This window comes from Enhydra lutris, unplaced genomic scaffold, assembly GCF_002288905.1.
Source record: "Enhydra lutris kenyoni isolate GAN:26980312 unplaced genomic scaffold, ASM228890v2 scaffoldscaffold25, whole genome shotgun sequence".
Lineage (NCBI taxonomy): Eukaryota > Metazoa > Chordata > Mammalia > Carnivora > Mustelidae > Enhydra > Enhydra lutris.
Window position 1 is genome coordinate 17,918,592 of NW_019154109.1, and position 17,196 is coordinate 17,935,787.

The following is a 17,196-nucleotide window of genomic DNA, read 5'->3' on the forward strand; positions in this document are numbered from 1 at the left end:
GAAAAATGCTTTATTCTGTCTATTTTTTCTTATTATGAGGGATTTTCATATATAGCAAGGTCTTGCCACATCTTAAAAACCGTATGTATTTAACTGCTAAGACCACAAGTTTCATCTTTTCCATGAAGACTCTTCAATTTGAGGGTTTCCTACTGACCTCTCAGAGTATTATTTTTTTTAAAGATTTTATTTATTTATTTATTGGACAGACAAAGATCACAAGTAGGCAGAGCAGCAGGCAGAGAGAGAGGAGGAAGCAGGCTCCCTGTTGAGCAGAGAGCCTGATGCGGGGCTTGATCCCAGGACCCTGGAATCATGACCTGAGCCAGAAGCAGAGGCTTTAACCCACTGAGCCACCCAGGCACCCCCTCTCAGAGCATTTTTTGACTAACTCTTGGTAGTTGATAGCCTCTCTTGTATTGTGGTTTACGGCTTGGTAGGTGGTGGGTGGAATTTGGGACCTGAATCACCATGTGGTGGCTATTATAGCCTATCATGCACTACTTCTCTGACTTCTTTCTCATGTTCAATTCTCATCTCTGCCGTATGATAAAAGAAAGCTCCCTGATAAAAGAACCATCCTATTTCCCTATTTCCCATAGAACATCAGCACATGCCAGGTGGAACGAAAGCTCTCAGAAGATGCTAGTGAACTCAATTAAATTGTTTTATGGGCCAGAGGTGATCAACCCAGAAAAATAAGTTATGGTGCATGTGATATCTATACCTATATCTATATCTATATCTGTATCTATATCTACATCTACATCTATATTTATATCATCCAGATAGATCTAGAAATTTTAACTTTTTTTTCAAAGAGCCAATCATATCATATCTATCTATATCTATATCTGTTCGGAATCTGTATCTATATATGTGTCTGTACCAAATCTGTATCTGTATCTATATCCATATCTGTCTAATTTTATCTATGCTTCATTCCCCTGAGAGATACAGAGACACATTTAGTATCCCCATTTAATGGATCACACAAAGAGAGGTTCGCTTATTTGCTTGAGGTAATACAAATTAATCGTGCCCTGGAAACTGGTCTCCAGTGTCCCTTATACTCAGTTCCATATCTTCCCTGTGACTACACTGCTCTTTTTCACATGTGAAAGATTTTAAGGTATTTAAGCTCTAACTGAAAAAAAAAAATGATAACCTGGATAAAGAATAAATTGCAACATATTCACCGGATACTCTAAGCATCTGTTATTCTCTTTTCCTAAGTTCTTACCGTCATGGTGAAAGCATGCACAGTAGAGACGTTAAATGTTGGATCATCGGGTCTTTCTTGGTAGACCACATGGTACTGGGAGATAATGCCATTGGGAGAGTCTGGCTTCGTCCAGTTCAGCAGAACCGAATGAGCACCAGTGGCTTGTGCCCAAGGTGCTAGCAGATACTGAGGTGGGGCTTCCAGGGTCCGTGCTGATGACCACTGACTCTCCACTGACCCCCTGGAGTTGTGGGCTCTGACTCGGTATTCGTAGAGCGTGAAAGGCATCAGAGTATCCGAAGCATCAGTGAATTCAAGGGCTCCTTCTGTCCAGACAAACAAAAGGGACTCGTCTTCAATACCAGCAGGACGTCTGAAAGGAGACCAGGAAGGCAATCAGGGACAGCTGTACACTTCAAAGGAAGGTTTGCACATAGAGGAAGAAATTGCTTTTCAGAAGAATTTGTTATCAATTCAACTGCTCCTTTCCGGTGTCATAATGAAGACCAGATGGAAGAGGGCACAAGAGACCTGATTGAGTATCATTTTTTAAGAGTGTTTTTTAAAATATATATTTGGCTAATCATAAAGAATGTATATATTTCCTAGAAAACATAGAAAACACAGAAGAAATAAAGACATTTAAACTGTGCAGCACCATCCATAATTACATTTTATTGTATTACTTTAGAAACTTTTCCTTAAAAACACCTGCCTATGCCATATATAGAAACACATACATTATTTAGAAACTTAAAAAAATCAGAAGCATAGATGTAAGCACTATTAAGACATTTAAAAAATATTTCTGGGGGCACCTGGGTGGCTCAGTGGGTTAAAGACTCTGCCTTCGGCTCAGGTCATGGTCTCAGGGTCCTGGGATCGAGACCTGCATCTGGCTCTCTGCTCGGCGGGGAGCCTGCTTCCTCCTCCCTCTCTGCCTACTTGTGATCTCTCTCTCTCTCTCTGTCAAATAAATAAATAGATTTAAAAAAATATTTCTGGATCTTTGTGTGTTTATATGTATGTGAAGTGTATGCATGTGCACATGAATTATATTCACAATTTTATTTTTTGCACATCTGGAAATTACACTATATAGAATTATTGGAAGTTGACAGTATTGGGAATTCATACCCTTCTATAGTAGCTGGACTGCAGTAAGTATTCCGATTGTTTCGTCTCCTTGTACCCACGTCTATTGCTAATGTCTCCTAAACTCACTCTGAACTTGGCCGTATGACTCTCATTGGTCACCATGACACTAGCAAACATGACGAATGCAGAGACCTGAAAAGTGTTTACACATTACCCTCTTACTGTTCCTAGAACAACAAGATCTTTGTGTGAAAAACCCTGGCTAGCACCGTGAAGGAAGAGGAATGACGAAGAGAAGCCCACGGTTCTAATTCTCTTTTACCTTGCACAATGTTATTTTGCATGTGCTTCTAGGATATTTAAAAAATGTTTTGAATTCACATTTTGCCTGTCACACATTTTCTCTTCATCTGAATTTTCTCTTCTTTAATTAAGCCATTACCCTTCAAAGTAAGGGCCGTTCTTTCTTATATTCATCAACAAACCTTCACTGAGCAAACCTTTACTGATTATTCTCTGCTTAAACTATAATATACACCACACCTTATACCAGGAGCAGAAGTACACATTCCTTCTCTGAAGGAACTCATGGGTGAGTCGAGAAGATAAATGAAAATTAATGGAAATAACATGATAAATTATACGAATTTGCTCTAGAGATCTTTAAAGGGCAAAAATCAAATTCCTTTTAGATGTCTTCTCCAACACCCAGTAAAATTCACATTACGCTCAAAAAATCCTCAGATGCCTGAGAAAGGGATTCTTCAGTCCCATCTGTAGATTTGACTGATACAAAAACCAAGGCCCATGCATACTATTTGATACCCATATGTAGAACATTAAACATCTAAGCAAGAGAAATGGATTTGTCAGTTGTTAGTATAGCTCCAATATCTGATGTTTCATTTGGAACAGTTATTTGCTCACCTGGATATAAAATCATGATAAAACAACAACAACAACAACAAAAATCCCACAAATAAAAAAATTAAAAAAAAAATCTGGTTAGCTGCAGACCTAATCAGAAGGGGAAACTCCTGAGGAATCATGGTTGGTATATTTCTGTATTCCCAGCATCTGAGCCCTGTAAATTCTGTAATTTTTTTTTTTTGAGGAAGTGGCCAAAAGACATGTAATTCCATGACTTCTCTGCATTTTTGCCTCATCTCTATTAACTCTTTTTACCTACTAGGGTGGTATTCCAGGTTGGGGAAGGATGTATGTAAGAGATGATCCTCTCCTCTCCTACGCAGCTTCTGCTCTGTAGTTGAGAGAGACTGATGGATAAGGCACTATTTTCCAGGCCGTTAGGAGTATTTAATGAACACGCTCTTCAGATGCCAGGATGGTCACACGCTGCCATATCAGATTAGCCATCAAAACGGAAAGGGTTATTAAGGCAAAGTAAATGACAGTACCTCTCACAAAAAGGCAGGATATTTAAAATCTCTGGCTTTGGGAATTTGATGATCCTCAAGTTGATAAATCACAATGACCTAAGCATGAGCAATGACAAGCCTCCCGCTGGAGACCATAGAGGCTTCCTAGATACCTCTCAGTGACCTGCAATTAAGTTTCGGCAACCCACCTCATTATTCCTCGCTACCATGCGAGGGCCAGATTCTGCACTCAGTGTCGGTTTGCAGGGTTTGGCCTTTGTACTTGCTGCAGATACTAGGTACCAGGTGTGTCATTGGGAGGGATTCATTCTAATGAGGACCACAGGGCTCACAGCCAAGGACTCCTCTCTGAGTTTTTAAAAGGTGTTTGCAAGGAACATAATACAGCAAACAAACATAAACTTCTATGGGGAAATAAAATTGTCTGTTTTGTCTGGCTTCAACCTTTCTATGACAATTCAATTGATTTTTATTAAACTCTCATGAATTCCCACATTGAGGTCTAGCTGTGGTTGTGACATTCTTTGAAAAATTGCCTGAAAGCATGAATTTTAAAAAAAAAAATCTGTGCTATGTGAGAGATTAAATATTATGTTAACTTCAAGTTTATCTACCAAAAAAATTAAAGGATGTAACCTGGTTAAGTACTTCTTGCTACTATTTAATACTCAATAAAGTAACATTATATTGAGGTAAACACTCCATCTATGGTATTAAAGAATAGAATCTCTTCAGGTCTGGATGAACTTTGAACAGAAGTTAAGTAGATGACAATTATTCTTAATTTATTTAAGATTTAGGCTTCAACTGTTCATTTAACTGGAAGTGTTTCCTCCTGAACCATCTGTGTTTAGGGAAATCACATTCTCAGTTCTCTCTGAATAGCCAAATGGTTATTCTATGCTTAAACTCATTTGGGAGATATTTCAATAATGAACGCTCTTTTCCAACTACAGTTAATTTAAGGTTGCTTAACACTAAGAAAAAAACAAAAATAAGTATTAAAACTAGGAACCATATATTTTTAAAGATTCATACTTATGTTTTCTTACTGTAGTACAATCCTAAAAATAAAAAACAAAACTCCTTATCCCTCTATTTCCTGTAACAATTCTTAGCACTTGTCTTCAGAAACAACCAAAGCAAAATCCTGTAACTCAGTTCATTTCCCATAGCAATTTCAGATTATGAAAGTACCACCCTCAACTTATGAAGAATAATAAGAATACTAATTTAAATATAAAACCCAAAACACCTGTAGTCTGAGGAGATAAGTTGTAGGTCTAGGCCTACATCACTTGAGTAGATGACGGTGGGCAAAACTCACATGCACTCTCTAGTTTCCATTTCACTTTGTGAACTGGAGTTAATAACCTTATAGTGTGTGATGTCCTAGCATTTTGGTAAGAATTATATGAAATTATGCACATGAAAATCCACTGGGTTAAACATAACACATGATACAAATGAAATTATCATAGAAATGGCATCCAAGGCTGCTTTTAGGAAGACAAATCCAGCAGTCACGTGAAGGCTGCATTGAATGGGTACAGGTATGTCAGATGGTGATTGAATGTCAACAGGTAGTCACACAGTGAAGAGGTCATCTCAACAGACCACATGAGAATAAAGATAGATCCTGAACTATAATTGATGGTAGAGGAAATGGTAACACAGGAGATTTACCAAATACCATTGAAGGTTGAATCATACGGCTTCGTGGAGTGAGTAGATACTCTGGTGTTGGGGGATGAGATGTTAAAGATCATTTAAAAGTGTTAAGACTTAATCCCACTTAGAATGGTAGTGATTTGCCACGCAACTGGCCTGTGCTTGCTATTCCAGCTTCCTGTTCCAGATTTCTATTCCATCTGATATTCCAGTCATAATCAAATGCTTGTCTACAATTCCCTTCTATTCCATGATGGTTCATGCTTCCATGGCTCTGACATGTCAGTTTTATTCTGCAATGCCTTGCCGCACACTTTCTTCATCCCCCCCCTTTTTTTTAAGATTTTATTTATCTGACAGAGATTACAAGTAGGCAGAGAGGCAGGCAGAGAGAGAAGGAAGCAGGCCTCCCACTGAGCAGAGAGCCCGATGCGGGGCTTGATCCCAGGACTCTGGGATCATGACCTGAGCTGAAGGCAGAAGCTTAACCCACTGGGACACCCAGGCGCCCCATCCTCCCACTTCTGTAGGCTAACTCCAATTCATCTTTTAAGCTCCACCACAGTCACTTTCTCCAGGAAGTCTTCTCCTTGCTTCTCTCAGATAGAATTATCATGTTCCCTTTTGTGCTAAGTCTTTTTTCAACTGATTCACTTGTAACACTATAATGTAATATATTTTCTTTCTTTTCTATCTCCTAGACCATACTGTAAGCTCCTGAAGGTGAAGACTCTCTCTTATTTATCTATATATTCTCAGCCCCTAGGGAAGCATGACATACTATAATAAACAGTAATTATTTTGTAAGCAATGACTGGTTGATGGACTGGTTGACAAGAAGAGACCCAAATTCTCTGAAACCTGGTTAACTAGAAAAATGTGCCCATTATTAATTTGTTGTCTCTGAGCAATAACCCTTTCCTTCAATAATGGTTTTATGATGGTGAAGCTGGGACTTTGCAATGGCATTTCTGCTTTACTGGTTGAGTCTATGTTGAGCTCTGCCAATAGGGGGTGCCACAGGGAACTCAGAAGACTGAAAGGAAAAAAGAACTGGCTCCTTACTCTTTGCTTCCTGTTTTGCTTGCTGATTATGAAAGCATCTCTCCAGTCAGGATTTTTCACCCTGAAAGTAATAAATCCTTCCTCCTTATGAGAAATTTGAGTATGAAATTTTAACACTTGGTAAAACTAGCTTTATTTCATGCCTTCCTCCCAGACACCTGAATCAGCTGGAAGCTGACTCCTCCTTAAGTGTCTGGGTCCCAGCATGGGGCTGGGGGTGGGAGTGGGAGCTCTCCCCTCCAGTTACTAAGTTTTTAAGAATTCTAGCTCTCTCAGTCCCAAGGGTAGTATGCGTTTCCTGCTGTTGTCACCTGCATGATATCTTAGAGTTCACTTTTTATCCTTCCAGTTACCTAGTTAACAAATTTACAACTAGTTAACAATTATGTATGTTAAACTCAGTTAAAATAACCGTTGTGGTTTTCTTTCCCAAGCAGAACTTGCTACAGGGAGTGATGATGATGTTTACAGAAAGAGAGAAATAGGAAAATCATAAACAGGGTGAGGATTGATTTGCATCTGGACTAACAATTTATTATTTTGTCTTTATCATGCCATATGATATGTTTGCTGTGAAAAGTAATTAGAAACTATGGATGAGCAAAAACACAAGTACAGGCAGTCCTCAACTTATGATGGCTTGACTTATAATTTTTTTTTGACTTTATGACTTTGTGAAAGTGATATGCATTCAGTAGAAAATGTACTTCAGATTCTGAGTTTTGACCTTTTCCCAGGATAGCAGTATGCCCTAAGATACACTTTCAGAATTTGGGGCACTGGCAGTGAGTGGCAGCTTCTGTCAGCCGCACAATCACAGGGTAAACAACTGACACATTTCCAGCCCTTCTGTAGCGACACAAACATTCCATTTTATACTTTTAGTACGGTGTTCAATAAATTACATGAGATGTTCAACACTTTGTTCTAAAATAAGATTAAAAATGTTATAAAATTTATAAAATATATTATAAAATATAAAAATAACACAAATATTATTTCTGTTAGATGATTTTGCCCAACTGGAGGATAATGTAAGTGTTTGGAACACATCTAAAATAGGCCAGGCTGAGTCATGATGTTTGGTATGTTAGATGTATTTTTTTTAAAGATTTTATTTATTTATTTGAGAGACAGAGTGAGAGCACAAGTAGGGGAGGAGCAGAGGGAGAGGGACAAGCAGACTGTTGAGCATGGAGCCTGACACTGTACTTGATCTCATGCCCTTGGGATCATGACCTGAGCCGAAATCAAAAGTCCAATGCTCATTCAACTGAGCCACCCAGAGGCCCCTGGTATGCTAGATGTATTAAATACATTTTTTTAAAGATTTTATTTATTTGACAGATGGAGATCACAAGTAGGTAGAGAAGCAGGCAGAGAGAGAGAGGAGGAAGCAGGCTCCCTGCTGAGCAGAGAGCCCGATGCCGGGCTTGATCCCAGGACCCTGGGATCATGACCTGAGCTGAAGGCAGAGGCTTTAACCCACTGAGCCACCCAGGTGCTCCTTAAATACATTTTTGACTGATAGTATTTTCAACTTAAAATGGGTTTATTGGGATATAACCCCGTAGTAAGTTGAGGAGGATCTGTATTTAAAAGGAGTGTGCTTGGGGCCCCTGGGTTGCTCAGTTGGTTAAAGGTCTGCTTTTGGCTCAGGTCATGATCCCAGAGTCCTGAGATCGAGCCCTGCATTGGGCTCCCTGACCTGCTTCTCCTTCTGCCCCTCCCTCTTCTCATGCTTTCTCTCTCTCAAATAACTAAATAAAAATCTTAAAAAAAATAAAAATTAAAAAAGGGTTGTGCTTAACTTATCTCTGGGAGATTAGCATTGTTAAGTTATTTTGTTGTTGTTTCCAGACATTTTTAATGCACATATAAATGAAAAGAAATATTCTATATATTTAAAGAAAAACAGAATCATCCTCGGCAGGCTGTTGTACAGTCTGCTTCTTTTATTATCATGAATCTTTTTCCTTATCCTTAAATATTTATAACAGCCAGATTTGTCTTCCTAAATCATGGTACATCTTTATTGTACATCTAGGATGACTTCCTACTTTTATCATGCTTGATATTTAACACAGGACTTCCACATACCTTACTTTATTTAATTCTTACAAAATTCTAGGAGGTTATTCTTTATGTTTATTAGTCTAACTTTACATAAAAATGAAGCTTGAGGAATATAATGACTTCCCCAAGGTCACGTAACTTTTAAGTGTTTGACCCAGCACCTGGAAACCATATTTTCTGTCAACAAATGCCAAGCTCTGTCCACTTTATCACACTGCTTTTGTTTTACCTGAAAGTTGCAATGGCTTACATTGCCTCCAAATAAAAAATCTAAACTCTTAGCCTAGTATTTCAAGTCTTCTAAAATCTACTATCAAGCTGGTTGTCAAAATTCTCCCTATAAATAACAAAGGGTCCAGCCAAACTTGACCATCACTTGAACACTATGACTTTAGCGTTGGGAATTTGGTTCATTCTATTAATTTTATTCACCTGAGATATCTTTGTCATCAGGCTCTGGTTATTAAAATCCTGTCCACTATAAATGAAATAGAAAACAAAATCCTGAAAGGGACCGGATGATACATGACGATTTCGTAGAGATGGCATTTCAAGTCAGTGAATTATAAAATAATGTTGACAAACTAGATAGTTTTTAAAAAAAATGCATAGATTTCTTTTCTCATTCTCTGAAACAAAATCAAGTCTTATATTTAGATATAAGGAGGAGAACCCATAAAATTGCTGGAATAATTGATGTGTTATTTTAATATGATCATCAAAGGGAGAATTTCATTACTATATAAAGAGCATAGATGAATGAGAAATAGTCTAAAAGAAAATAGTCTAGGGATATGCAGTATTTATATACACACATAAATAGCAAGGAAATATTTAAAATAAATGAATGACTTCACTTATAATGACCAAATTTTAATTAAAACAATAATATGCCATTTAAAATATTGAACTGGCAAAGATTTGAAAAACTGATAAGACCCCCTATTGACAGGAGTTTTCAGAATTGAAATTCTTACAACCATTTTTAGAAGACTATTGAGCAAACTCTAGGAATTTAAAATGTACAAAATTTGACCCTGCCCTTCTAGTAATAATCCTTCATTTGCTCATTGTGAAGGTGTTTTTTTGAGAGTTGCTGTTGTAATGAAAACTTGGAAATCATCTATTTTGCCATCAGTAGGGGACTGGTTAAATAATACAGACTCACATTCATATAATAAAATATAGTTGAGTCATTAAAAGAAGTGAGGTGTGTGTGCACGTGTGTGTGTGTGTGTGTGTGTGTGTGTGTGCGCGTGCATCCATGCCCAAGGAAAATTGGAGAACAGCATGAACAATATGATTCTTTTTATGAAAGGGAAACTATAAAAAGAAAGCAGAAATATTATGTGTATTAAAATTGATAGTAGTTACTTTCATTGATGGAAATTTTATGTGCCTCGGGTAAGTCATATAGAAAGGATGAATAGCCTTTTTAATATTCTGTCCTGTTAAAACTTTTTTTCAACAAAAATATTTCTAATAATGGTCACTAAATTTTTATATCATAAGGTCAAGTCCTAATGACATCAATTTCATCCATGAGTGAATGAAGTCTTCCATAAATATTCCAGACAAAAAGAATCCTTTTCTCCTGTAAACTTTCTGATAAATATTTATATTTTTCTGGTAAATATTTATATTTTCTGGTAAGTATTCATATATTTCTCTCTTTTTTGTTTGTTTGCTTAGTTTGACTTATATCTCCTACTATAGTAAAGGTCCTTGGTAATAGGACTCAGATCTCACAGCAGATATGAACATTTCTATTTATCGATATATCTATCACCTGTCAATCATCTATCTACCTATCTTCATCACTATATCTATCTTTCCACACAACATGAATTGATTGTATAAAAGTTTCTTCACTTTTGAGTCAATACCCTCTTATTTTAGTCAATCAGCTTAATTTCCCATTCTAGAAAATTATTATTTGCAGTTCCCTGCTTGGAATATTCTTCCATATCAATCACCCATCCTAAATATCTCTTATTTTATCCTTCAAAATCTTACTATTTAAATACTCAAGAAAGAGTTCATTATTCATTTCTACTTCTACAGTGTTTAGAAGGTATTTGTATATGTATTTTTTCTTATTGCACATTGATCAATCTCTGTATTTGTTTAAGGAGACCGTTTATGAGAATAAACCTCATGCAGTTTTGTCTCTATTAAAATGGTGGGAGATCATTTCATTAAGTGTTTTGTGAAGTCCCAAAAAGAGAAATATTTGATGAATTTTGTAAATGGAAGTCAGACTTTGTGGAGGGATTTTGCATTTACAACATTATAGATATAAGACAGAGGGTAATATTGAAAAATCGTTATTATAATATCCAAATGGACTATGAGGAGAAAACAAATGCTGAAGATGGCCTTGTCTATATACTCTATCAGTAAACAGGTTGCACAACACTAACATCAATGTTGTCCCTATTGTCAGAAGTGTCTTTTATAACTCCTCTCCTTAGTGAACAAAGTAGCCTAAATCAAATAACAAAGTAACAGATAAACGGAACAGAAGCAATCACATTAATAATCATATCCATCCTAGATTATTTTGTTTGTAAAGTCATCAATACCCCTTTATCAGCACAGATGCTTTTCAGTAGGATGATATCTAGAGGCAGTCTTTAAACAATGGAAGGAAATTACTGAGGGGAAGTGATTTAAGGGGTTAGAGAGACTAGAGTGACAGGTATTTTCAAAATGGGATTGGCAAATTGGCTTCCTGCAATTTAATGAAAATATCTTCCTGGGCCAAACCCTGTCTTTGGTTTGAGCTAAGTGTGTTTCCTTTGGTGGCGATACAAGAAAGAGGAGGCAAATGATGAAGCAGGAATGACATGCCATAACCTCCCCAGAAATACTGCAGGCTCGTGGCCATAACTATAGAAGGGGCTCTATGTAGTCCCAGAATGAAAAAGAACTATGTGTCTACATTCTATTTCTGTCCTTACAAATTTCTGATTTTTTTTTTTTTGCAGCTATCGAAGAAAAATTTGATATTGTTGTTGTCTAAGCACATTTAAACTTCAGCGGAAATAACCGCCAAGTGATTCATGCCTATGTAGGTGAATATAACGATTGTATCTGGAGCCCCAGTGCGCCATTTTCATTTCACTTTAAATAAAAAACAAAATGTATCTATGTCAGTCAGTGCCCTTCTGCTGTACTCAGAGGTATCAAACAGGCTACAATTATGATTGTGAAGTGATTGTGTCACATTGGAGGAAGGTTTATTGCTTTTGAGTCTGCTAGGCAGTAACACATTCTGTTTCATATTACTCTTTATATCATTGTTTGGCTGTGACTAGAATAATCAAATGCCATCAAATGCTGTCAAATTCAATTTACAGTATTTTTCATTGAAGCGGGCTTTCTGCATTATATTTCCTGTTTTCCCTCTCTATAGCTGCCACGGAATAGTCACTGAAATCATGAGCTTTATTTACAAAACCAACAGACTGAAGCCACGTCCTGCTCCATAACAGACACTTTATTTCCCTTTATTCAGAATTGGAATTTGATGTGCTTTTCTCATACAATTAGCATTAAGTAGATGAAAGAAAACTATTCCAAGAGGATGGGCATCTTAGAGCCTGAACTCATGAGCTTAGCTTAAAATGTAAATTCGCATTAGCCATTTTTACGTGTTTGTGTGTATTTGAATCAGAAATATTATTCTTCAAATTAATGTTGGCTGAGGAGACATTTGGCTTGCTCTTCTTTGGCCATGTCATTTACGTAATTAGAAATACAATAATACTTTCTCCTTCTATAATTTTCCTACAAACCCTTACTCATCACTGAAGATGGACCTGAATCAAACGGTTTTAATATCTGAAGTTGAAAGAGGAGCCTGAACTAAGTTTCCCATTTTCAGGGCACAGGACCAAACAGGGGAAGGTGTGAGGCTGCTGGAGAGACTGACAAACCATGAGGGGGTAGGGGTGAGGGTCTGAGCAAAAATGAGTTGTTTTCTGTTTGCCTAACGTAAATACGTGGCTTTTGGAATCGAGTTTTCAATCTGCAGATCCCTCATGTCTGCTGGTATCTTTCTTCCGTTGTGTCTTTTTTGTCTTAGACAGTTACGGTCACGAAGTCTGCGTCTCCTCCAACCCCAGTTCATATGCCAAAGTCCAAAACCCCAGGGTGATGGTATTGGGAGATGAGGCATTTGGAAGGTGACTGGGACATGAGTGTGGAACCTTCATGGTGGGATTAGTACCCTTTTAAAGGGACCCACGGAGGTCTCTAGTTGCTTCCACCACAGTGAGGACACAGTGACATGACAGCAGTCTGTGACCCAGGAAGTGGACCCTCACCAATCATGGAATCTGTCAGCACCTTCATTTTGTATTTTCCCAACTTCCAGGAAAATAACGTGTGTTGCTTCTAAACCACCCAGTTTATGCCATTTTTGTTATAGCAAACTGCAGGGACTAGCACACATAGCAAACTCTCAGGTTCTTTGCCTCCTTGACTCTCTTCCTGTTTGACTTTTGCCTTCTCTCCTCTCTTCCTCCTTCTCCCTCAGGGTTTCTCTGTCATTCTGTTTCCCTCTCTCTCTCTCCTTCTCCTTCCTGTTCTCTCTTCTCCCTTCCTCCCTCTGCTTCTCCTCCTCATTATTCATTATTTATTTAAAGAAAACACTGAAACTATGTGCATGCAGATCAGGTGAAACCTGGATCAGAAGCGCAACACCTTTCAACCCAAAATGTCCATTGTTCCTCTGTCTCTCTGTCCCTCCCTTCTCACTCCCTCTCTTCTCTTTCCCTTCACTCTCTCTTTCCTTCTTTTCTTCATTTTAGGGGGATATACTTCACAAATTCTGCATATCATGGTGAACAGCAGCTGCATTGCTATCTACTGCATTCCCATCTAACCAGCTGAGTGGAAACTCCTTCCAACAGAAGGGGAACTGCAGAGTTGAGCCATTCTTTCTGCAGATGGAAAACACCTATTTTTTGAGGATAAAAAGGTTTTTCCAAACTCCACATAATAGGTGATGGGAAAGATTAGAACTCTGATTGCAGACCTGGTTCCTTCTCTGGAATGTTCTCTTGGTCAGTGAGCCTCTAGAGGACTGCTCTACCACTTAATCAGAAGTAAGACCGATGTGCACTATGAGGTCTCGTTGTTAAAGTAGGGCTCAGACAAAAATGCTACATGGTAGCTGTGGTTTCCTCCCCCCCGGATTATATGTAAAAGCTTCCAATACCAATCTTAGACCTTAGGAGGTGCTCCAAAAAACATGAATTCCCACTTACTCCCTTATGGAAAAAGAAAATGTATTTGATTTTACAGTCCTCAAATAATACACATTTTTAAATAATTTAAAATAACAGTAATAGTCAATGTTACCTGTGAAGAAAGTAGTTGAGGATGATTCCATTTGGCTTTTTAGGTGGCATCCATTTAACCTCGATGCAAGCCGACCCAAGTGCCTTAAGAATAGGGGAAGGTAGATCCATTGGTGCTGCTTCAGATGTTTTAACAAATGTCCTACTGCTAACTCCACAACTTCCTTGAAAAAAAAATCGAGTCCTTATGTAATTTGTCAGGTGGGGAAAAGAGTTACATATGCATATAGAAGGATAAGGAGATTATGGAAATCATATTAGCTGAACTTTTGTATATGACCCTTGTACACATATTTTAGACTAGTACTATAAATCTCTAATTTGAATGTATTTATATGTATACATATTTTTTATTATATACAAACATATTTTATATATATTTAAATAGGGAATCATTTTTGGAAAATCCATTAAGTAATGACAAATTTTCAGAGGCATAGACAATAATGCTTATGCTTGTCTGAACTGTGGCTTCTCTAGCTTCTTACAGTCCTTATGCCAGAAAGTGATAATGTACTTGAAGATCACTATGGTGTGCGACCAGTACATCTTGTATATTCTTAATAGTATCTTATTTTTGCCAATATCATAAAATAATGGCCATCTCCCAACATGCAGGAATCAATTAATTTGAAGAATATTGTATCTCCATAGCATAAGATGCTATGGAGAAACAGAAGTGGATTTTTTATTTAAATAAAGAAAACACTAGTTTAAAACTGTTGCAGATGCAGAAGTGGATTTTTTATTTAAATAAAGATGCAGAAATGGATTTTTTATTTAAATAAAGAAAACACTAGTTTAAAACTGTTTCCATGTTGATTAGCTGAAGACCAGATCAGAGAGAGTAGTATCCTTCAAAACAAAATACCTTGGTTTAGTTTGTAGAGAGAAGTGGGCAAACTGACTCAGTTTCAGAGATGAGGCAAAGCAAAATCACAGACCCCTCGTCCCAATCAGCTCCATGAGAACTCATGTTCATTTGGACACAGACATTCTTAAGCACAAATAAGATAGGAGTTCCCACCACTTGAGTATAAGATTGGGGCATTTCTTTAATTTAAAGTGGAGCAACATGTTTTATACACCAGTATGAGTTGTATATTTTCTTCTTTTATTAACATATGGTGTAACATTTGGAGAGATGAAGGGACTGATAGAGGTTCGTCCTTAAAACCACAGAGATGGATGATTTCACAGACAACTAGCCTATGCCATGAAACTCAGGGCAACAGCCTGCATATATGAGAAAGAGTCCAGGGAAGCACAGTAAAATATGTAAGATTCATTCAAGTGTAACTCAACTTCTAAGTAATGCCTCCCCTCAATCCCAAATAAAACTTAAATAAACCAAAGTGCGTACCTTTTTTTTTTTTTGAAATTTTCATAATACCTATTTTGTTTTATATTACCAATGATTCGTTTATGTGATCTAGGTGTTTTTCTTTTAAAGGGCCTTATAAAACAAGACTTTGCAAAACCACCATTTTAATATATTTAAATATTCATGATTTAATGTGCAGAAATGCATAATGCTTCACTCAATGCCAGGCTCTGATTTTTCTGGGTAAACAGTCCAGTACAAATAAGAAATGAAATGTTAGTCTTTGTATTTGAATTGAGAATCTATTCCTTTTTAATGAATTTTTTCATGAAATACTTTTGTTTTTAATAAAAGCCCAGGACAAGTGTCTGAAAGACTTTCACCATTTTGACATGCTTGTATCCTTATCTCATATTGTGTGAATGGAGCCAAATTTTCCAGAAGGATGCATTGATGATGACCAACAGAGGAGGTCAGAGGTGCTACACTTCCAGCATTGAGTAAGACATTGTACTCCACAGGCATTTTGGGGATGAGGATCCCTTCAAAGAGAGAGAGAAAAAGAGAGAGAGAGAAAACACATATGTATGCTATACAGAATGATCAACAAATGTTTGTCTTTTAAAAACGATGAATCTTTAACGATTTATAACTTAAAGGTATATTATTGCCAAATATAGCACTTAATAACTGCATGAATGTATATTCCAAAAGTAAAAAATAAAACATGGATCACCTCTTTTCAAAAACAAATGAAGTACATATAATAGTTCTATTCAAAGGTACACTCTACGGGCAAATAAAAGCAAAGGCAGGTTTCACTTCTTAAAAAATACAAGGCAATTAGAAATGGTGTCATATATTTTTGCTCGGCTTACTTACTCTTAAAGTACATAAAAAAAAAACCACCAGTTTTGCTTGTGACAATAATTTTTCTGTAGGCATTGTGTATGCATCCAGTCTGACACAGATCCTTGACATAATAGCCCATAAAGTATCCAAATCATAGTCTACCTAGAGAATTCCCAGTGCATTAATTATTGAGTTAGGATAGTCCACTCTGTCAGGGAGACTTATGGACCTAAATACATATGAAATTTGGGTTCAAAACTGTCATTTTTCACAATGCTTCCTAAAGAAAGAAGGTCTTGTGAGTTTAGCCTTTTCACAATCTATTCATATAATTAAATGCCTGTAAGTTTTAGTTGGTCATGAACAACATGTACATTTTTTTTTCAAGGAGAGTATATGAGCTTCGAATGAAGAATATAATGGAATTTCTCATGAGATTTTCTCATTGATCTGATAGCTTATAACATTTGAGGGTTTAATTACTTACCTTTGTAGCACTTAAATAAGGTTATCTTTGCTGTAGAAGCAATGGAATCTACAGCACAGGACTCAATAACCCTTCAGAAATGAGGCCTAAAAAATGAAATGAAGGTTTGCTTTTTGTAGATAGAGCCCTAATTGTATAAGGGTTGGAAGAGCCAGTATAAAGCAGAGATGCTCGGGATTTTGTGTAGGATAGATGAAAATAAGAACTCTCCAAAGGATATATTGATCATAGTCAGAAGGACTGAACAATTGTTTCCTTTGGAAAGCTGCGATTGTGCTGAACCCAGACTAAGAAATTTTAGTTTAAATAAGAGCATCCTTGTTAAATTATCTGTTGTATTTGTTCTAATGACTTAAATTACCGCTGTTCTATCATTGATTCCTAAATTCCTATTTCTGGCTTTTTATCTCTCTTGCATTCCTAATTTCTATTTTCAGCAACCGACTTCACAGAGACCTCAATCTCAACAGGTCCAAAGTGCAATCACTGTATTTTCCACTCCCAAATCTGCTCTTCTTCTTGCATTTCCTTTCCATTTTCCTATGCCGAAGGCCTTAGAGTAAAGCCTTAGGGTAATGACGCTTGGAGTCGACCCTGCTTTCTTTTCTCTACACAGTTGCAGCAATAAC

At 37.0% G+C, this 17,196-nt stretch overlaps 1 protein-coding gene across 1 annotated transcript in view; it reads right to left on the reverse strand.

Annotated features, from left to right (window-relative positions):
* Positions 1-17,196, reverse strand: part of LOC111151119 (usherin) — a 680,307-nt gene that overhangs the window by 92,778 nt on the left and 570,333 nt on the right. Inside the window, exons 58-60 of the mRNA XM_022508904.1 lie at positions 15,612-15,770; positions 13,906-14,068; positions 1,244-1,598 (exon numbers count right to left, since the gene is read on the reverse strand). Of these exons, the coding sequence (XP_022364612.1) occupies positions 1,244-1,598; positions 13,906-14,068; positions 15,612-15,770 (677 nt within the window). The remainder of the gene's footprint in view (positions 1-1,243; positions 1,599-13,905; positions 14,069-15,611; positions 15,771-17,196) is intronic.